The sequence below is a fragment of the Carassius auratus genome, chromosome 3 (genome assembly GCF_003368295.1).
Source record: "Carassius auratus strain Wakin chromosome 3, ASM336829v1, whole genome shotgun sequence".
Classification (NCBI taxonomy): domain Eukaryota; kingdom Metazoa; phylum Chordata; class Actinopteri; order Cypriniformes; family Cyprinidae; genus Carassius; species Carassius auratus.
In genome coordinates this window covers 5,047,992-5,070,435 of record NC_039245.1, presented here as the reverse complement: position 1 = coordinate 5,070,435, position 22,444 = coordinate 5,047,992, and the positions used below count along the sequence as shown (strand labels likewise).

The 22,444-nt window shown below is 37.3% G+C and overlaps 1 protein-coding gene across 2 annotated transcripts in view; it reads left to right on the top strand.

The window, feature by feature from the left end:
• Positions 1–22,444, top strand: part of LOC113044430 (insulin-like growth factor 2 mRNA-binding protein 1) — a 37,728-nt gene that overhangs the window by 9,046 nt on the left and 6,238 nt on the right. The window contains exons 3-14 of one of the 2 annotated variants that reach the window (XM_026204430.1): positions 16,701–16,749; positions 18,306–18,357; positions 18,563–18,626; positions 19,248–19,538; positions 19,682–19,816; positions 20,110–20,232; positions 20,335–20,470; positions 20,595–20,711; positions 20,900–21,016; positions 21,397–21,471; positions 21,574–21,705; positions 22,239–22,352. In XM_026204430.1, the coding sequence (XP_026060215.1) occupies positions 16,701–16,749; positions 18,306–18,357; positions 18,563–18,626; positions 19,248–19,538; positions 19,682–19,816; positions 20,110–20,232; positions 20,335–20,470; positions 20,595–20,711; positions 20,900–21,016; positions 21,397–21,471; positions 21,574–21,705; positions 22,239–22,352 (1,405 nt within the window). Of the gene's footprint in view, positions 1–16,700; positions 16,750–18,305; positions 18,358–18,562; positions 18,627–19,247; positions 19,539–19,681; positions 19,817–20,109; positions 20,233–20,334; positions 20,471–20,588; positions 20,712–20,899; positions 21,017–21,396; positions 21,472–21,573; positions 21,706–22,238; positions 22,353–22,444 lie in introns of both variants that reach the window. The other variant, XM_026204421.1, reaches the window with a different exon arrangement.

The window sequence follows — 22,444 nt, the reverse complement described above, 5'->3', positions numbered from 1 at the left end:
TTCTCTTTAGTGACCATCTCCCCTCTATCTTTGTACAGTATATGAATAATATATGCATTTATATAATGTATCCATGTATGTAATATGTTTTAGAGAGCTGTGTGCCAGCTGACCTGCCATTGCTAGCTGTTCTGACCAAATTCAGCATTAAACGCAAATTTACCATTTATTTGAAGTGCATGTTATTAATCATATTGTGAATGATTCATCTATGCATGTTTCATAAAAAAAAGGTTTATCTGCAGTTTCAAATTAAAATCTCTTAACTAGGTTTTCCAGAGAAACGTCAGACTTCTCTCTGGTGAGGCATGCTGAACTTTTTCAGTCATCTAGTCCACTTAAACCCTGCAGTTGCATTCAATGCTTATTTCAAAATCCAGCCAACAACAACCGATGGATAGAATAGTTTTTTATTTTCTGATAAATCATTACACTTGTATGTACGACACAGTATGGAAAAAGACTGATCAGTATTTTAATATTTATCTGCATTAGGATTGGTTTAGTCGTTTTTATTTCTATTTGTCATTTGCACAGTTCATAATGTTCAATCTGTGTTCCTTCATGAGCTGAGGAACAGATACTTTGTCAAAACATTCATTCGAAAGGTCCACCTTTATTTTTATTTTTTTTGGTTAAAGGGATCACCGGATGCCCGTTTGATTTAATTGTTATAAGATGTGTTCCTGTAGCTCAATTGGTAGAGCATTGCTTATCAACCACAAGGTTGGGGGTTCGATTCCCCGGGAACACATGATAGGTAAAAATTGTTAGTCTGAATGCACTGTAAGTCACTTTGGATAAAAGTGTCTGCTAAATGCTAAATTTCATTTAATATAAGTTCATATGATTCTTAGGGTCTTAATGAAAAGTCTATAACATTCTTTGCTTATAACTTCTCAATGGTAGTCCAAAAGACACCTTTTTTACCCAGTCAAAATGAGCTCTGTTTTTAGCAAGCCATTCTAGTCCATGTTGCTTTAAATGCTAATGAGCTCTGCTGACTCCACCCCTCTCTGTTCTGTGGAGTGAGCAGTACAGTTTTCTTTAGCCGTGAAATTTTTTACTAGCACATATTAGGAAAGGCAGTTTGCAAAGATTCATTAAAAAAAAATCGTATACTCATTTCTTGTGTATGAAGCTCGATCACGAATGATTTGCGTGAACATAGACGCATATATATATAGATCGGGGGCGCATTCCCTTCAAAAGGAAAGTAAAGTAATGTTAATCCACTGCGTCTGTAGCGCCTCAGATGTCGGGAGTAAATGATGACTGCTATGTTCACTATTACATTCAACAACAAAAGACCTCAATCCCTTAATCGAAGATATTCTTGTCTTCCCCTGCATAATGGCAGTCAGCTCTCAGCTCACTCAGGGCGGGTCTTAGGTTAGACGGCCTTGTCAATCAACTATTGTGGGAGGGGCCTGTGCAGAACTACGTCATTCTGACAGGAATCTCAGAACAACACTGATTTGAGAGAGAGGATTTAAAAAAAACAATGGGTGAATTTTTAGCATTATAGGATGGATGTTTACACACACTTCCAACACACATTTATGTTCAAACAACAACAAAAGTGAATGTTGCATCTGTTGGTCCTTTTAGCAACATGAGAGCTAGTATTCAGTTGTCAATATAAATGAACAAAAACAGAAGTTTGTAGTTTAATTTATTAATTTTGCTGTTCACCATGAAAATCCATCATATGCATGGCAGTTTGAAAGTGACAGAGAACCTAAATGGCTGCTTCACGTCTTTACCCCATTCCTCTTCATGAGGCCATAGAGATCAGTCAACGCCGTTCTTCTCTTTTTATGCTGTTTTCTCTCTGTATCCCTCTTCCTCCCCCTCTTCTTCCACATTGCAATTCCCTCCTTACCAGTCCAAATCACTTAAAATGGAGCCTCTAGATCACATGGTCTCATAACAGGCATGTGCTGGTATGGTCATGCTATCCTCCCTTTATACGCGCGCACACACACACGCACACAAGCATTTTAAAAGCACAGAAAGGGGGGAGGGGCTGGCAACACCCCCCTTAGACATACATGGAGTCATACCTTCCTCTTGCAGGGTATAGAGCGTAGGCCTTCTCAGGGGGAGGAGAACTGCCATCTGTGTACACACATACGAATATATATGTATGTTTGTATATATTATGACTATCCATTATATTTTTAGATTGCATGCATTTTAATGTGATGGTATTCAGAGAAACACTGCAGTGGACTTTATGCTCCTGATAATTTCTGTGCTATCAAAGTTCATTCAGATATTGTTATAACTTAGTGCAGAGATTGGTGTGAAATAGAGCTGACCAGGAATTGATTTCAAATTGTAAAGACGTCTCCTGCTTTGTTTCGTTTGTGGAAGATTTGCTGTTTATACAGGGAGAGTTGATTTAAAAAATGCTGTTTCTGTTTGTTGCTCCTCTTTTTATATATATATATATATTTTTTTAATTATCTAATACTGTTTTAATACAGTAGTATAACATAATCAGGGAATAAATTGTTCATGTTTTGAATTTGTTAGTGTAGCTTCTTGTTTGGACTGGGTTTCTTATGAAAACTTTTTGTTTGGAGTTTGGACTGTGTAATTTAGTGTTTTCTTTTTCATGAGGTTGTTCTGTGGACTACTGAGCAATTTATAAACTTAATTTCTAACCCTTTTGGATGGACTAAAGAATATTTCCCCTCAAAGGAAACCACAAAAAAATAAGTCTTAGACAAACTGCAATTTCTAATCGTCATTATTTTGAAAGACATGGCAGAAAGGAGAGAGAGGAGAGATCATGAAGAGAGGTAAGAGGAGAGAGCTGCAGAGCTTGACTTTCATCAGGGGTTGACGTCACACTTTGTGAGGAAGAAGGTCCTTCACTTGGAACAAAAGAAGAAACTGGCTTTGAAAGAAAGACTCTGTCAATCCTTCTGAAATTTAAGTAAAAATGTGTCTTGAACCCACAATATCTGTTTTGAAACACAAGGAACAAATTTATTAAACATTTACAAAGTAGTTTAGTGATTTTTTTCAACTTTTTATTAATATTGTTTTAAAACTCTTTTTTTTTTTACATTTAAATGTTAGTAATTTTTGTAACTTCTTGATATAACATTGTCTGTTTAAACATACTGAGAAAGTATTCAGAGAGAAAACTGGCTTTTTTATATTTATATATAAAAACTGCATTAACAAGAACTGTAAGACAGCATTTCTTACTGTAATGTATTAATTTAATAAATTTGATTTGGCTCAAGTTTAATGTCCAATTATTTGTTTGTTTTAATATAACAAATCTGTTGAAATGCAGATCTTGTGAAGGTTGAGGTGTACTTGCTCCATTTTAAAGTTTTGTTTCTAACAATGCAATGAATTAAATATGAACAATATTTTGTGAATGAAAAGATTTAATTTGTTGGACTATGTAAGGCATTATGTAAATTAGAACATGTTGATAATTCAGAGTCTGATGAAACATATAAGAATATAAAAAAGTATAAATTTGAATTTAATAGTACTATAAGTATCTGCCTTAAAAGCTTACCTTGTTTGTCTTAATATGAGATTATTTTTCTCTTTATTATTATGTTTTTGTTCATCTTAAGAAAGCCAGAGATTTTGAATCAAGTTACTTTAAATTTGCAAACAATAAGTAGGCATATATAGTAATCGATAGAATAATTAGTTTCTTCAATTTCTTAAGATAGAAAGTGGGAATTTTTTTATTTATTTGTTTATTTAGTCTGTGCATGCAAAAATTCAGTTTTAACCAAAAAAAAAAAAAAAAAAACAGCAATTTATTTGATATTAGATGGCCTCAAAAACTTGCTGATTTTTTTTATTAATTAGCATAATACACGTAAAAATTTGGGAACAAGGCAAACTTCTAGAAATGTGACTATACTGTTATAGTGTATGCTTATTTGACTTAAACTATGCTTTTAAGAAACAGATAATTTATTAGAGTGAAACAATGTAAACTATGCTTTATGTGGGTCGAAACTGAGCAGGCCTTGCGAAATATAGACTAAAATATATGCACAAGATAATATCAGACTTTTCCATACACAGGGCATGTTCATTCACATTTGCAGTGTTTTAGACCATGCACTTAAATGAGTCGTTGTGTTTAAAATGTGACTTTCCCTAACAACCTTATGATTGCATCTTTTAACTATAATAGGAATAAATGATTTTACACTCGTATTGAATCTAACATTCATGATCAGTTCAGACTGGAACGAAATAATTTATTCGAAATTATTCCCAGGATTTTTATTGCGCGTTTTATCACCAGAACTATTAATTTGCTAATCTAATGGCAGAGACACGGCACATCCATAGGCTATGAGCTTTGCTCTTAAAGAGGACAGCACTGGAAGCAGCGCGAATTGTGACTAAATCGTTATTAAACCGTGCTGAGTCAGGTGCACTGCATTGTGGCACTTACAGCGTGGACCTTCGGTTCTGCACGAGACAGTTTCTGTTCCGTTCCACACCCCCGTTTCCTCGTCACAGCGCAGATCTCCTCTCTCTACCAACCCCCTCCGTTCCTCGGCGGTGGGCGGTGCAGTGACTGTGTGCACCGCCTCTTTCACGGCGCTGTAGTACTCTCGAGTAGCCCGGTGACTTTATGAATGAAGGCATGTCTCCCCTCACTGCCTGCGAGAAGCTGAAGCCGGAGCGCGCGCGCGTAAAGATGACTGATCCAGAGAAGCGCGAGAATCGGCTCGCCAGCGTTTGCGCAGTGCTCTAAAGACAATCCCTCACATTCGACATCATTAGTCAGATGTGGCTCATATAAAGGAGCTGGTAATGGAGTGTACAGTACTGTAATTAGCAGTGTACGTTGATTCATACACAACAGTGGACACTACACAGTGCAACAACAGTACATAATAGGCTACTGTAGTTTAAAAGATGAGGGTGGTATTAGAATTTGAAGCCATCAAATAAAACAGCAACATTGGAGTTAACATTTCATATTGTTGAGGTCACATGTAGCACTATCATATATGTACGCTATCGCAGTTTCCACATGCACGTCTTTTGTTTTGCAACAGCAGCCTTACGCAAACCACATTTTGCCTTGTGCTGACATGGATGCTTATTCGGCTCCTATATGTCACCTATGGTTTTCTAGCACATTCTGCGCCTGCTCACGTGACTGGGATGTGGTAATTGGGCGTTGTCACTGGAAGATGGCTGATCGCACACTGGCCCACATGGTTGAGATGTATGCAGGCCTATGAATGTTATCACACATCTTTCGCCTGGCTACAGTCAAATTGTATAAGTTTGCGTAACCTGAACTTCCGCGCCTACCTGTTCGCATTGGATATAATGGTATTAGAAAATAAAATGGGTAAAAGGCTAATCACGCAACAAAGGACACTGGCGAAAGAAATGTGAATGTGAATTTTAGTGCACATATTTATTGTGTGGTTCATGATTCACTATATATTTGATAAACTTTTACAGATAAGGTTATTTTACAATTTTCTTTTCTTTTTCTTATGTGTGTGTGTGTGTGTGTAAAAGCTCTGGTAAAGCTAACTGTTAAATTGCGCTTCTCATGTAAAATAGGCAACGTGATATCACCAAAATAAAACAGTTTAACTTTGATAGTCTTGTCTCGGTAAACTTTTTTTTGTCATGGGCTATGTAAAACATTAAGAATTTTATATATATATATATATATATATATATATATATATATATATATATATATATATATAATCATTTAAAAATATATATTTTTAGTGTAAACTAAAAATGTAAACTAAATATGACCAATTCAAATATAGACCAAGTTTATTCATTTTTCCACCACTGCGAGTGTGCCAGTAAATGAAAACGCGCGTGAGACAGAAACTTAAAAAAATAATAATAATAAAATAAAAAATCATTTAACACGTTTGATTATCTGAATATATCGTGTGCACGTGTATTATCCAAGAGCAGCTCAAATGTGATTCTAGACTTTTGAAGCTGAACAAGTGTGTATTGAAGTGCAACCTGCCATTTCGTGTCTTCCTGTACACTTGGCTTTCATGAGATGGCGAACATGCGAGACGGGGGAGGGCGGGATAATATTGCACTGATTTATTAAAAACTCATAAAACGTTATTCAACATTCAACACTGGAACGTCAGATTAATTTATAATTATCTTTGAAACTTGACTGGCGTGCAAGAGTCCTCATTCATTAAAGCCTGCAATGCTTGTCAGATTACGCCTCGTTAGTTAGCTTCATTCTTAAATCGTGTACGTGTTCTTTGTTAAACTACTTTGTGTGTGAATGAATAACAATGCAAATGTATTAGGACATATTAAGCTCACTTTATGTCCATGCACTCTTTAGTCAGTCATGCTGTCCCGTGTTCTGCTCCTGAGTCACAAAATGGAGGCGCGCGCTTCCATCTTCTCCACGCTGAGTAAGGCACAGCAGAGCGAAGCATGAACTTTGACCCAAACTAAGGGCATATCGCCTTTTGCAAACTAAATGGATACTCAAGTTGTTACTCTCTACAGTTGTTAATCACATACCATCCACCAAACCAACCCCACCCGAGGGGGGGGAATGCCTATACGTATGGAATTTCTTTTTAGAAAGATGCAAGCGCGCTCGTGCTCGAGTTGCTTTTCTCCGAATGTACTTCGATAGGCTGCGCACTGTTTACATAAATATCGTGCAAGCCCAGAAGAGATTAGTTGCTTCATTTATGCTAGTTTGTTCTAGTAATAAAACATTCAGACAAGTCATTCTGTTATTACTGATGAATTATGATTCAGGCAGCCCCGTTTTCAACAAGCCTTTTCACTTACCTGGCGGCCTGTTATGAGAGCGAAGGATTTTTTTATTTTTATTTTTTTTGTGCAGCTCACCACAAATGTAATCAATTGTGATTTTAATATTTACTGTTGTATGTTCTGCAATCCCTTCCCCCTTGTTAACAGAGCCGCCATACCTCTGCATAATCTGCAGCCTCTTTGAAAAGTTCAATTGTTTGCTAGTAACCCCAGTCCCCTGCCCTGCCCTACGGCTCTTTTTAAAGTCCCGGCCAAAGCGTTCCCCATCCACATTGGGGTCAAGGGTTGAGATGCAAGGTTGAGAACTACTTGCAGACAAAACTCTTTGTCGATAACATGAAATCTCTCTCTGTCTTTCTCTCCGTGTCTCTCTGTCTCAGTCAAAGCAAATGGCCAAGAGAGAGAAAGAGAGGATGACGGATGAGAGGGAGGGGTGTTTCACATGATAATGTGCAGGAAAGGACCTCAGGTTCTCTTGGCTTCACCCCCACCGGCTGCTGTTTCAGAGGCCGTTTGCATTCCTCAGCTGAGCATGTCGCTCCCTGCACACTTTGACATGCTCAAAAATCTGCAGCCGAAAGCAGAGTCGTTTCCCCATGCTGCTGGGCCCAAAGATCGGTTCAGGTCTAAACTCTGAAAACATTTTCATATCATTTGGAATTGCTTTCAGTGATTTATTTGCATATGATTCTTAATTTGGATTGTATAGATTTTTTAAATCACAGCTAAAGAGTTTGGTATATCAAGATCATTTGTAGAAAGAGAATGTGAAGATTAATTGTTGGTCTTGTAATTGATGCATTTTTAGCAGTTTGAATTGTTTTCAACTAGCATTCAAATACTTTTTTTGCTTTTGACAATGAGGGCATTCTTTCCTAATTGATTACTTTTTATAAAAATTCTATGCTGCTTTGTGATGGAACAGAATTTAGTAAAAAAAAAAAAAAAAAAAAAAACAATACATTGCAGGCAAAAAACGTAATACAAACAAATATGTAAGAACTTTATAAAACATGTCACATTTACTTTTTTGTTTGATTTCATTTGAGAAGCTTAAGCTTCAATCTAAACTTTACAAATTATTATACTGTGTATCTGTTCATCTCTCTCTCTCTCTCTCTCTCTCTCAAATCAGTGTGTGTTGTAACTTTAAGTGAAGAATGACATAATCTTATGATGTAGCTTGTAATGAAAGCAGTTACTTATTGTTGTCTTTTCTCACTTCATCCATCTTTTGGAGTTTATTGGTTCATTAATATTCGCATAATTTTGATTTATTTTAAGATATCTAATTGTAAAACATCTGGCTCACATCCTTGCAGCTGTTTAGAAGATTTGGCTTCCTCAAATCTTTGTGTTTGTCTAATCCATTTTAGAAAGACACTTTCAGTCACTGGTCACTTTTGCATGGACTATGAAATATTTACTCTGATTTTTCTGCCAGTAGCATAAAAAATTTACTGTCACTGCTCTATAGAAGTCTATGAGAACAATTTGTCTCTTCTGTTACATTTGAATGCTTGAATGTCAAGAGATACATTTCTACGTATATGTGTGTGTGTGTTCATTAAATAATCTGTTTATAATGATGCATTTGTAGTTGAATGCATTATTGCACTTTTTCCTGCTCACAATTTCATGATTTTAAAGACTAAAAAAGTTTCAGACCGCTTTTTGTTTTTCATTTTTAAGCAGTTACTTAATTCAGGACTTGAACATTTCAAATGAAAACACAAAAACGATCAGTAACTCGAGTCCCAGATTGGACGGTTTAATACAGATATTGTCCACTCCTGTCATGCTATTGGTCAATACCAGTGTTCAACGGCAAGAGGCACCTCTTAGAGGCAGGAGATTTATTTTTATTGGTTTCATTGTTATACGACTGTATTGCTGGGGCCGGCAGTAAGCAATATATTGCCCCTCGCTCTCTTCTTCTGGTATGTTACGGGTTGCATCAGCATGTGATGATTGCGAAGCTTGGGGAGTGACCTTTCACCTCTCAGAGGAATAGGGCAAGGGGAAAAAAAGTGGAGCGGCGAGGGGGAGGGAAGGCCTATCAGGTATTGCAGAGCAGAAAGCTCCACAGGGAGGAGTGTAGAAAGAGGGAACGAGAAACGGAGAATGAGAAGAAAGCAGGAAAAGGGGGGGATGGGACGTCTGTTATTTCTGGTGAAGTCGTCTCACCATTGCTGCTACTCTGTAGACCACTTTGATTTATGGCTTAACCCTTGCTGTTCCATTCAGCGACTGGTCCCCTCGGGCGAGAGGGTATCTCCAGTGCCACCCTGCATCTATAGCTTTCTGCAAACTGAGCTCCTTAATGTCATCACGAGGATGTTTTCATTGACTTGAGGAACCTCCACGTCCATCTAGACCTTAAGTAGCTTACAACGTCCCTCCGTGGACTTGCTGTTACGCAAAGAGCGGGAAAGGGAGGTGTGTGGCACTTAGGATCCGCCCCTTCCCCTCACACACTTACTTACCCGCCATTTTCAGTGTTGGCTGCAGAGGCCTTGCAGTAATGAAGCTCCGCTGGCAGTTTACTGACTGAAGTTCTGTTGCGTGTCTTCGTCTGTCACAGTGCCTCATGTCGAAAAGGTGCTTTAGCTTTGCATCATTTCAGTTTGGACTGTATATATACACGTCTATACATGACTGATTGAGTGGTATTGAATAGTATTTTTGTGTTTTTGGGAGACTGATTAGATTTGGATTTTTAAATGTGATTTTATTTATTTTTTACAAAAATGATATTTTATAAAATAAGAGCTGCTTGTTGAAAGTAAAAAAAAAAAAAAAAAAGAAAGTAACTAAAAAAAAGCGTTTAATCTCAGTTTACTTAGAATTGTTAAATTTTACTTTATCATATATGTTACTCTATTTGACATTATTTTAATTAGCCTAGCAAAAATGACAGGTTTTTTACATTTACATTTACATTTAATCATTTAGCAGACGCTTTTATCCAAAGCGACTTACAAATGAGAACAATAGAAGCAGTCAGGTCAACAGGAGAACAACAACAGTATACAAGTGCCATGACAAGTCTCAGTTAGTCTAGTATAGAACGCATAGCTAGGATTTTTTTTTTTTTTTTTTTTTTTTTTTTTTTTTATTAAATGAACAAAGACAAGAAAATGAAAAGTACTGGTGTTAGTAGGTTAAGTGCAGGTGAAAAAGATGAGTCTTCAGACGTTTCTTGAAAATTAGTAAAGACTCAGCTGTACGAATTGGGATTGGGAGGTCATTCCACCAGCTGGGCACAGTCCAGGAAAAGGTCCGTGAGAGTGATTTTGAATTTCTTTGGGATGGCACCACAAGGCGTTGTTCACTTGCAGAGCGCAAACTTCTGGAGGGCACATAGGATTTAACCAGTGAGTTTAGGTAAGTTGGTGCCGTGCCAGTGGTCGTCTTGTAGGCAAGCATCAGTACCTTGAATTTGATGCGAGCGGCTACTGGTAGCCAGTGTAACCTGATGAGGAGAGGAGTAACATGAGCTTTTTTTGGCTCATTGAAGACAACCCTCGCTGCTGCATTCTGGATCATTTGCAGAGGCTTGACAGTACATGTAGGAAGGCCCGCCAGGAGAGCATTACAATAGTCCAGTCTGGAGAGAACAAGAGCTTGGACAAGAAGTTGGGTTGCTTTTTTTTCTTCATCAGGTGCAATGTCTAGCAAACTCTTCTTGGAGTGAAATATTTCTGCAAAGCTTTGCGGTGCGGAGTTATCACGGTCTGCTTCCCTTTTTACTAGTTGATTTTTATTAAAGAAATATTATATCTTTGGATGTATTTTCCTGCATTTTTGTATTTGAGTATTTTGTAAAAGAGTATGTATTTTAAAAGAAACGCTTTGAAAGTATTTAAAACAATAAAAGTGTGGTTTATTTAATTTCTTTGATTTCTTTCAGGAACGTTTAACATACAAAAAAATAAAAAATAGCTAGGAAAATGTAAAATCTGTGCATTGTGATTATGTGGACCAAGCTGGCTGTTTAGAAAATAAATTTATTTTTTTACTTAGTAGTAGTTTTATAACAAATAGTATTTTTAAATCAAATTACAGGATTCACGAGTCCTTTGGATTTTTGCTTTTATATTTAGTAAGTTCTTTTTGGAGAAATTTAGACAATAAATTCTTCAAATTGCCACACTGGTGAACTGACTCTATTACCTGCGTGAGCGAATGCATGATGAGTTACGCGTGCTTCAATTGGAGGACTTGCAGCCTCTCATAAATGTTTTAGAAAGAATCCGGGATGCAGTTTAATTTCAGATCCCTCTGATGTTCACATGCAGTTGAAATATGGGTTGATTATTTGCTACTTAATTAGCAATGTATGTTGCATGTGTATTATCCTATTGTTATGTAGCTCCAAAAACATTGGTGACTTAAATTTCATTTGATATTTTTTCTTGTAATTCAGGTATCTGTTATCAGAGTTACACTCCAGCCCATCATAGAAATAAAGACATAAAGCAGTGAATATATATGTGTGTGAGATGCATGAATACAAGTGAATAGTCTTTATCTTGCCGGCATATTCTCTCTCTTTCTGTTCATCTGCCCTTCCCCCGTTTCTAAATCAACTTCACCTCTGATTGGCTGAGGTGGAAATGGCAAGACAGGAAGTTGCACGATGAGGGTTGCGACTTCTAAGGGGTGATTTTTGACTTCCTGTGTACACCGTTTCCTGTTGGACCTCTCACATGGTGGGCCTTGAATGGTTAATGAGAGTTAGATCACTACATTATAAAGTCCTGTAATTTAATGCCACTGCGCCATCAGACACTGAGCTAAATGTAAGTTAACGTAAACTTCAAATCACATTAACCTCCTCTGACTAGTGTATGTCAAAATATTGTAGCTCCCTGTATTTCTCCTGCTCTTTTCTCCAACAAGCGTTACTCTGTAAACAATAAATAAAGGTGTCTAAAGCTTTTAAGATGATTGCACGCTAAAGCTTTTTTAATACAGTGTATCTGTTGAGACTAAACGGAGAGCGATGCTTGTTTATTATCCTCGACAACACTTATTTGTCTTCCAGATTTGGGTCTTTTCTTTGATTTCCTTTGTTCTCCTCAGACGTGGTTGGGTGGATTTGAGCATGTTTCGTATGTTGCCTCGCACCTGTGTAGTGCTGATGGTGTAGGAGTCTGTCTGTCTGGTGAACGTCAGTGTGACACATTTGTTCCCTGCACTGTGGGGTTGTTTGTTGAAATGTTTAGATTGTGAGTCTGTCTCGCATGAGCATGGGAGTAGCAGTTTTGCTTATCGTTTGAGAATTTTCATAATCCTTTTGAAGGAGTTTTAGATACCACGGCCAGTTCTGTTCAACTTAAATGTTAATTAATACTATCATACAAGACAAACTAGAAAACTAGAGCATGTAAGGGATATAGGCAGCATACAATGTACATACTAGTGTGTGAGAGTTTGTGTTTTTGATATGGCAGTGTTAATATAATATGTGAATAAAAGAGCTGATCTGATTAAGAGAGCTCTGTTGATTCCTTCAAGCCCATCATGCATCTGGATGTGCTGGAGGTCTCGCTGATATTTAGCAAAGGTGTTGGTGGTGCACCTGCTTTGTGTGTGTGTGTGTGTGTGTGTTTGTGGATTTACTTGGCTATAGCTGTTTTCTATAACTAATTATAGAGTTACCTAAAAAAAAGACTGTTACCCATTTTTACTTATTAGTAGTTAAATGAACTATGTGCATATATAAAATATAAACAAATTATATAGCTTAATATTTACAAATTAAAATTGACATTAAAATCTAATACAAATATTAAATGCTGATTTGTATACATACAATATTTGTTCAAAAGTGTTTGTTTTTGGAAAAAGTTGCTTGTGCTTGACAAGGCTGCATTTATTTTCTAATAAAAAATTTAATAACATCAAACGTTGATATTGTGAAACATTATTGCAATTTAAAATAGCTATTTCTTTTAGAGATATTTCTGCAGTGTAAAAAATATAAGTAATAATAATTAGCTGTGGTTGCCAGAATAATTCTGTAAAAATACAATAAAGGGGGACATTTAAAAAAAAAAGTAAACAAATTTACAAAACGCACATTTTACAGTATGAAACTGTTATTTACAATAAACAGAAGCTAAATGTGCATATCAGATAACAAAAACAAAAAGAAAACAAATTATTTAAACAAAATACTTTCAAATGTGAAAGTATCACACAGGGAAATCTGGGAATATCCGTTTACATTCTTTCCTGTTTTACTTCTAAAATCTGTAATTTAGCAGTATTTTACTGTAATTATTTTTTTTTTACATGAAATGTCCAGTTAGATCTTTTACATTTTTCCCTGTGTATGTAGTATAACCTATCAACACATTTTTGTTTCCCATAGTATTTTAACAATATTTTACATATAAAATTACATTGTTTTTTTACAGTGCATGATCCTTCAGAAACCATTGTAATATGCTAATTGGCTGCTCTTAATGCTCTTTATTATTTTTGTGGAAACTGTGATTTAATGCATCCTTGCTGAATAAAAGTACTAATTAAAAAAAAAAAAAAAAAAAATTCTCACTGATCCCAGTGGTTTGATATGTCAGTATGCCCTCTTTTAAACCGCAAAGTGTATGTGTTTGTGTTTAAGTACGACTGCATGATGCATGTGTGGAGGAACTGAATGTGCTTAACTGTGTCGAGACAAGGGTATTTTGGGGGGGCTCATGTGATGCTATGTGTGTGGAGCAGGGTTTTGCAAGACGCTCAAGCTAGTTTGTTTCTCTTTACTAAAAGAATGATCTTTTTGGATTATTTAATGATTATAATTTATATCTATTTTTATCATTATTATTATTTTATTAAAAGCACATTTCAAACTCCTGTTATAGTCTGTGGAAAATCTTATCTCAGGGCATATATTCATATCTTTACTGTTTGTTAGTTTTTTTTCACATTAACTAGTTCAAGATAGGGGTAAACTTCAGTAATGTGCTGCTGAGCCGTATTGCTCCTGTAGGACAATACCACATACCAATCCTCAACATACACACACCCTCCCCCTAATGCTATTTCCTTGCCTACACAGTCCTCACCTTTGACCCTTGTAGGGGGTGAATCCTTTTTTTGTTTTTCACTCTCTTCTGTTCTTGTTATTTGGTCTTTTTATGAGCATTTTTATTGTCTTTTAGTGCTGTGTGATTGAACTTGCTGTGATTCAGCGTGTGTTGAGATTCCCATTTTAACTAAAGCCAAATCTAAACATAGATTTTATTTGCCACACCAATAAAATCCAGTGAAACCCCATGCAACTCTTTCTGGAGAACGTGAGCATGTCAACAGATTCGGTTCTGTGGTTGGTATGCCATCATACACTGCTATGGCTGGACGTAAGGCCTGCTGCACATCAGGTAAATTAAGTAATGCAAAGTTTAAGCTCGTTTTCATCTCCCCCCAAAATAGAGACCAAAACCGATGTCAGTCCTCCTCACCTCTTTCATCGGAATCTTTCATTTCCACGCCGTTGACCAATCAGAGTGGCCAGAGACTTAAACTGGTTCAAAGGTGCCAAACAAGAAGGGTTGTTTTTTTAGCATTGGGGGTTGGGCTGAAAAACTCTGTTGCGGCTGAATGTGGGTGGTACGTGGAAGCGTCAGCTTGGGGGATGGGTTTGGGAACGAGGTGATTGATCAGCGGGAGAGCGAACAGATTGGTGGTCTCACCCATCGTGTTTATGTGGCCTTTGCCTTTTGTTAACATGTGTAGTACCTTTTGGTGCTTCCCTGGTCTTAACTTAATTAAAACATGCATGAAGTCATGTTGCTTTTCTCCTGATTTGTGCATAATCTTGGAAGCCAATGAAAAAGAAAGTATGTACTCTGATAAGTGCATCAAGGCCTCCAAATCTGCATGGCCATTTTCAGTATTGGACCATGTATGATTTCAATTGGTTTCATTTGGCCTAAACATGCTCCCATTGCTGATCTTCGTGGCGTGAAACACCCTTGCAGGATTCTTTGTTCTCTGATTGGCTGTTTTGCCCGCCATTTGCATGAAGAGAGGTTGAAAGCAGGCAAAAGGCGCCATTTTCTCAGCTTGTCAACTGGTGGGCGTCAACCTTCCCGAGTTCAGAGGTCTTTAGGGTTTCAGCTCTCAGTCACAGGAAGAGGGTTGCCCCTCCCACATGACCCCTGGCACCCATTTTCCTTCTTGATCCTAAACATATGCATTGCATCAGAAGTTTGCTGCTATGCCCTCTAGAGGTTCCAGAGGGCTACAGCTTTGTGTAGTTTATCAGGTCTCCTTATGTCAATGGTGATGGAGCAATGTCATGCTGCACTCCTCTATTGAACTTTATAGTTGATCCACTCATTTTTCCTTTGTTCCCCAAACCTTGCATTGCTTGGACATTGCTTTAGTTACTTGCATTTCTTTCATTTTCTCCCTCTCTCTTTTACGGGCGATGAGTTTTGGATGCTTCCGGGGCAGCTGGCATTAAAATACATCAGTGTTTAGTTTCAATATACCCATTCAGTCTCCTCTCTCTCTCTCTCTCTCTCTCTCTCTTTCTCCTCTGCCCATTCCACCTCGCTTCCATGAACGACGAGCAGGACGGATGCGCCCAGGCATCTTCACACACACAGTTTAATATACCTATAAATAATACTTTCTAGATCATTTTGAGATATTTTGTCTAACCTCACAGATCCTGTCCTCGATTTTGCATTGATACATGCTGCTAATTTATGAACATAAATCATGTCATATTAGAATTATCTGAATTATTCTACAATCATTCTTCTTATGGTTTTAAGGTCCAGTTCCTAGTTCTGGATTGATCCACATCTAATGATTATGTTTCCATTTATACTTTTATCTTAAATGACTTGGATTGCATTATCAGTTTTATTTTGAAATGTCATTAAAAAGAAACCATGAATGTGTTAAACGCAATGACTTTAATACCATTCTTTTGTTATGAGCACACTTTTTTAATTTCTCAGTTACAATTCATCTAATTTAGTTTTTAGTAATATTTTTGTCATTTTTAATTTAGATTAGTAATTGAGTTTTGTAATGAGCTGTGTGGTGCAACTCTCCTTTTTTTATTATTATTATTTAAAAAATGGAAATAAAGAAAAATTTACTTTGGAAAAAAACATTTTGGAAATTATGATAAAGAGGTTTCAGTGTGTGTTGAGATTCCTGTTTTACCCTTTACAATTTAAGGAAAACATGTTATTACACCAGCCTGAAACTTTTCTTGAAAATTGCATTAAAAGTTTTTTTCTTTTTCTTTAATTTGAAATCGAGATGAATGCAAATTATAAAAACTTGACATGTTTTAAACTAGACATTAAAATATGTTTTGAATGCTGTCGATAGCCTGTTGATCAGTACAAAAACTTTTAACTTTACATTTAAACTTGCAGTGTTAACATTTTCCTCAAAAAATGTATCCATATCTGTTTGTTTGATTTATATCTGTTCGTTCTTATGACATGTGAAAGGATAATTTTTTTATATCAGAGTTAAAATGAAGTACCACTGATGCAAGTTACCATTCATGTGGATTTATCCCTGTTCTGACTTTGACTTTCACCTTTCCATGCATCTCTTTCCACATCATTTATATAAAGACGAGACCAGGACCTTTCTGAACACTAGCTGTCTGCGTAAATCAGCGTTTGGATGATGTTAGGTGTCATTAGTGTAATTAGGTTTTGTGTGATAGTGGGTGTAAACTTGAGCAGTTTTTGTTGAAGATGTCTGCAGCTGTAACTGCTACTCTCATTAGTTTTGTATTGGACATATTGACTGCTCTTGTTTCATGAAGCAAAGTTGACGAGGAAGCCTTTTTTAAACCTCATTTCTCTGTTTTTCTCCCTCTACAGGACCAGGAAACTCCAGATCAGAAACATTCCACCAAACCTACAGTGGGAGGTGAGTCTGGGTGTGACTTCTTCAGACTTTTTCACTTTCTCTCAATCAACACAATGATGCTCATCACCCAAGCATTCTGCCGGAGTGCCAAGGTTGCTCTTAAGGTTGTCGTTTTTTTTTTCCAGACAGATTTAAGCATAATCCTAATCAATTATTTTTACTTGACGACTCTTCTCCATTCATAGACATTATTTTAAGTATGGCATAGAAAACATTAGGAAATTGCTAAAATGTTACATTGGTTGGACAAAGAGATAATCTTAACGAAAAACAAAATAGTGCCAATAAGATACTACAGTTTTGCTCATCTTCTGAATATTTAAGCTACATGTAAGATCTCTTTGCATATTTGGTGGGTAGAGAAGTTTTTTAACATCATCAAAATTACTTTTGAAAATCAGTATTAATTACAAACTAATTATGATTTAATAAAAATGCTATTTTAAAATGTAAAAAAGTATTTTTCAATCTCTTCAAAAAATATTATTTTATTTATGTTTTATTTGAAATATTCTTAAAATGTACATTATCCTGTGCTGGATGGGATGCTCGGACGGATCTGTTTCAGTGCCACTACGTTGCTAAAAAGTTTATACTTTTCAAAAAAAAAAAAAAACAATCACAACAAAAAGATTTAAACAATACATTTGAAAATCAATCAATCCTTTTTAAAGTCTTTTCCAAAAAGAAACCTGGCAAAAAGCAGAAAAAAATTATAAATACATATAATATTGGTGTAAATTTCTGCAACACGTCTGTTTAATCTGACTCAGAGTAACAAAGTTGGAGCTTTCCCTACATGTTCTGGCAGGGGCAGTGCCTTGTGTTGATTTAAACTCCAAGTTTTATCCATGTCATTCAGGTTAGGTGATCTGTGTGTGATTATGAGATTACAGCGTCTGGGTGTGTGTGTGTGTGTGTGTGTGCGGGCGTGGCACAGTGTGTGTTTTCTCTGATGGTTGTTGTACTGGCTGATGTTGTTCTGGCGGGGCGGGGTCTCTCTTGGCTCTTCTCCAGCAGGCCCCACTTCTGCCTGCCACTTGTGCCAACATCAACCACAAGGAGGCGACCCCTTGGTGGCGAAAACCAGTCTGATGCCAACCAGGTTTTAATGGGTGAAACCTGTGGTTCAGTTTGACAGATGTACATTTTGTATGGGAAAAATTAAGCTTACTTTCATTCACAAGATACACACCTGGTTTGGGAGAAGTTTAAATCTGAGTTTGTAACTTTTTTTATTTTATTTTTTACAATACTTAAACTTCCTATCTTAATTCTTGACAAAAGATTAGAAAGTTCCGAAGTCCTAAGTGAAATTAGCATGGTTTCCAAACCAATAAGACCGGATTCTTAGTCAGTAATACAGAATGACATTGTTTAAACTCATTTTTGAAGAGAGCATCCTGGGTAACTTCATTAAATGAACTATACGCTCATGGCCCTTAATTTATAACTCTTGTGTGAAACTAATTCAGTCGGCAGGTGCATTGTTGGCTGCTACAATTTTAAGCAAAGTCACCATCTTCTCTTCTTTCACTCTCTTTTATCGATTGCAGGTTCTTGATAGTATGCTTGCCCAGTATGGAACTGTTGAGAACTGTGAACAAGGTAAATAGTTTTTAGTGCAATTTATGTTATGAATCATGTAATACTAATGAAATAATACAGCAATTTGTATTACTTATGTCCAAAATCTATGTTTAGAAATCATACTGAATACCTGGAGATGTTGGCAGTGCTTTAACGGCATCAGCAGAGATTCAGAAGTTGTAGTTATTTACACTCTTTCTCTGCTCTTATTTTTTTCCCGTAGTGAATACAGACAGTGAGACTGCAGTTGTGAACGTCACGTATGGGACACGGGAGCAGGCTCGACAGTGAGTGAACTTTTCCCTGAAACCTTCAGTTTAAAGCTGAAGTGACGTTTGGTGACTGGTGGAAAAATACTGACTTTTGTCAAATAGATTTCCCTTGTCTGCCATTGTTCGGCCAAACAGCTCCTCTCCTCAAACCCACACGTCGCTGTGTTGGGTTGGTCTGGTTTCTCAATGTTTTAAAAGTGCCACTGTGGTGTATACAATTTTTTGGTAAAAAAAATAAATATACAAAAGGCTGTCTGTGCATAATAAGGTGTGTTAAAAATAACGTATTTTAACCTAAGAATTGCACATTTCAGCTTTAAAATCACTTGTCTTTCTGTCAAAGTAGCATGCGTCCTCTCATTACGCTTTTTCCTTGTTTGCGGCTGACACCTGCTGGTGATTCAGCTGCTTTGCAAGCTTTATTCAGGTTAGCTAAATATATATATATATCTGTGAGTCTGGATTCTTCATTGGATTTAATTGTAATGTAACCATTAAATCAAACCACTTCTGTTGAACTGTGACATCTGTATGGTTTAAGCCTTGTAGAGCAGTCAGCATTCATCCACACCATCCCAAGATCCTGTCAAACCCTCTTGCATTCATGCATATCTTTCATGCTTTTCGTCTAAAAAGGGCAATCCAGAAGCTCAACGGATACCAGTTTGATAACCACGCCCTGCGTGTTTCATACATCCCTGACGAAAACTCCGATGTCGACTCGCAGCGAGGCCCAGACAACGGCCGTCGTGCCGGGTACGGTCCACGAGGACATTCCCGCCAGATGTCTCCTGGTTCTGGGATCCCCAGCAAACACCAGCACACTGACATCCCGCTCAGGCTGCTGGTGCCCACGCAGTACGTAGGGGCCATTATCGGCAAAGAGGGCGCCACCATCCGTAACATCACCAAGCAAACTCAGAGCAAGTGAGTGATTCAAATTATTAATTGTATTTATTTTTTTTGACTGATTGTTTGGATTTTCCTGGTGCCTTTTGTATATTTTACACTGTTTGTTGCATAACCTTTTACGATGCCGCCCTGTTTTCTCTTCTCCTCTCATCCCTCAGGATCGATGTGCATCGTAAAGAGAATGCAGGTGCCGCTGAAAAGCCCATAAGTATCCATTCAACCCCAGAGGGCTGTTCAGCTGCCTGCCGCATGATCCTGGAAATCATGATCCAGGAGGCCAAGGACACCAAAACGTGAGTGGCAACGACTTAATAAATAAATACATATCTACCTTGATCACAGGGATACATGGAAAACCGTTATTTTTATTTTTAATATTATTTCACAATATCAGGTCAAGTCAGCTTTATTTATATAGGGCTTTATACAATACTGGTTGTGTCAAAGCATGTGCTGATAATGCAAGAAGACAACTGAACCCAAACTTTCGATTACATTTCTTTCAACCTTCAGTTCATTGAGAGGTCATGATTGGGTCATGTCTGTCCTCAGATCAGTATTAACAGATATTGTTCACTTCTGGTAGTGCCGATGAGGTGCCTCTGAAGGTTCTTGCTCACAACAACTTTGTTGGCCGTTTGATCGGCAAAGAGGGACGCAACCTGAAGAAAGTGGAGCAAGACACTGATACCAAGATCACAATTTCACCGTAAGAAAAGAAAACACACAAACACAAAACGAAACCAGATGCATCGTTTTCTAGAGTGTTCTTAACATGATTTTGTTTTTTCTGACTTGTCTCTTGATGCAGACTGCAGGATCTGACTCTTTATAACCCAGAGAGGACGATCACGGTGAAGGGCTCGATCGAGGCGTGCTGCCTGGCAGAACAGGAAATCATGAAGAAAGTGCGGGAGGCGTATGACAATGACGTCGCTGCCATGAATGTGAGTCTGTGGGAGAGAGAGAAAAATGTGTAGGAACACAAAAATAGAGAATGATTTGTTGGGGCCAATAAACATGAGTTTTAATCCTAATCTGAAAATCTATTCCGGCTTCATCCAGCAACAGACTCACCTGATCCCTGGACTAAACCTGGGAGCGATCGGCCTCTTCCCGCCTTCCTCTGCCATGCCGCCTCCTGCCCTCGGAAACTCTGTGCCCGGTCCCCCTTATGGCCCTATGGGGGTATGATTAACTTTGTCACTATTCATAATTGTAAAAAAATCATAGATATTGATGTCACATATACTAGACCTCTGTGGCATCTTTACCTTATTATGGTCCGTTATCACAATTCTCTTTTGTGGCATTCACCGTATAGTGTGGTGGGACGCTCTAAGCAGTCATTCATTTTTTTGTGTGTCTCCCCACAGGCCTCTGAACAGGAGACCGTCCACGTGTACATCCCAGCTCAAGCCGTAGGAGCCCTTATTGGCAAGAAAGGACAGCATATCAAGCAGCTGAGCCGTTTTGCTGGAGCTTCTATTAAGGTAACCTTTATAAAAATGCATCGTGGGTAATCTGTTTGGTTTCCAACACTTAAAAAAAAAAAAAAAAAAGAGTATTTACTTTTAAAAGAGAGAGTTCACCCAAAAATGGAAATTCTTTTATTTACTTATCGTTCATTGTCTTTCCAAACCTGTTGCAATGTTTTCGTTTGGTAAACAAATAATGAAAATCAATCTTACAGGTTTAGAACAACATGAACTTTTTCTTCTTTGGGTGGTATTACTGTTAAAATAATGATTACACAGGTAATCTCAAAGCTAATATTGTGTTGATATGTCAGGTAAAATATTAAGGTACATGCTCTCTTTTTTCTGAAGTTCATAGTTGTGTCAAGATGACTCTCCGATGCATTTTTCCTCAGATTGCACCAGCAGAGGCTCCAGACTCAAAAATGCGCATGGTCATTGTTACAGGACCACCTGAGGCCCAGTTCAAGGTTTGCTTGAATGCATGCTTTGCAAACTCATTTCAGAAAATATTTGAGAGGAATATGCTGTCAGGAAGACCCAAGTCATTTAAGAAACCCTGTGTGCTTTAGGCTCAGGGCAGAATATACGGTAAGCTGAAGGAGGAGAACTTCTTTGGCCCCAAAGAGGAAGTGAAGCTGGAGACACACATCAAAGTAGCAGCTGCGGCAGCAGGAAGGGTCATCGGAAAAGGCGGGAAAACCGTAAGTGGCACATCATTAACATATGGCTGAAATATATCGATGACTTAAAGAAAAAGTGTGTTTTAAGTTACTTTGTTTAAATGTTAAAGAGATTATTAGAGAGACACTTATTAGGTGTGCTTTATATATATCAGTGACAGTATGGGTATCAGCCATAATTATGTATTATGGCTTTAAATCATTTTTAGTTATTTGATGTACTATGCCAGGCCAATTGAGATATTAATACACATTTTATGATGTTATTTGTTTTCCTATTATTGGAAGTAGCAAATAGTACACTTTATTTACCAAGCTCAATATGCGTTACCTTTTCTAATCATCTGTTAAAATGTTTTAATTGCTGATTACTAAACTAAAACCATAAAAAAGTGTTACTTACATTAAAATAAGCATTAGCTGAAAATATGTATGTGTACTGTATATGTGAGTGTGTGTATGCACGTATGATAACTTGATGAATGATGAATGTAATGTGCTGATCAGGACTATGCTGCTGATTGAATTGATCTGTATTAAACGACCCATCACAGGTGAATGAACTGCAGAACCTCACCGCTGCTGAAGTAGTGGTTCCCCGAGAGCAGACCCCTGATGAACACGACCAGGTCATCGTCAAAATCATCGGCCACTTTTACGCAAGTCAGGTCAGTCGCACAAATGTACTTCGCTTAGTAAGGAGTGGACACTTAAAGAGTTTGGTTGAGGTTGCATTTGGCTAAAACATTCAAATAAACTG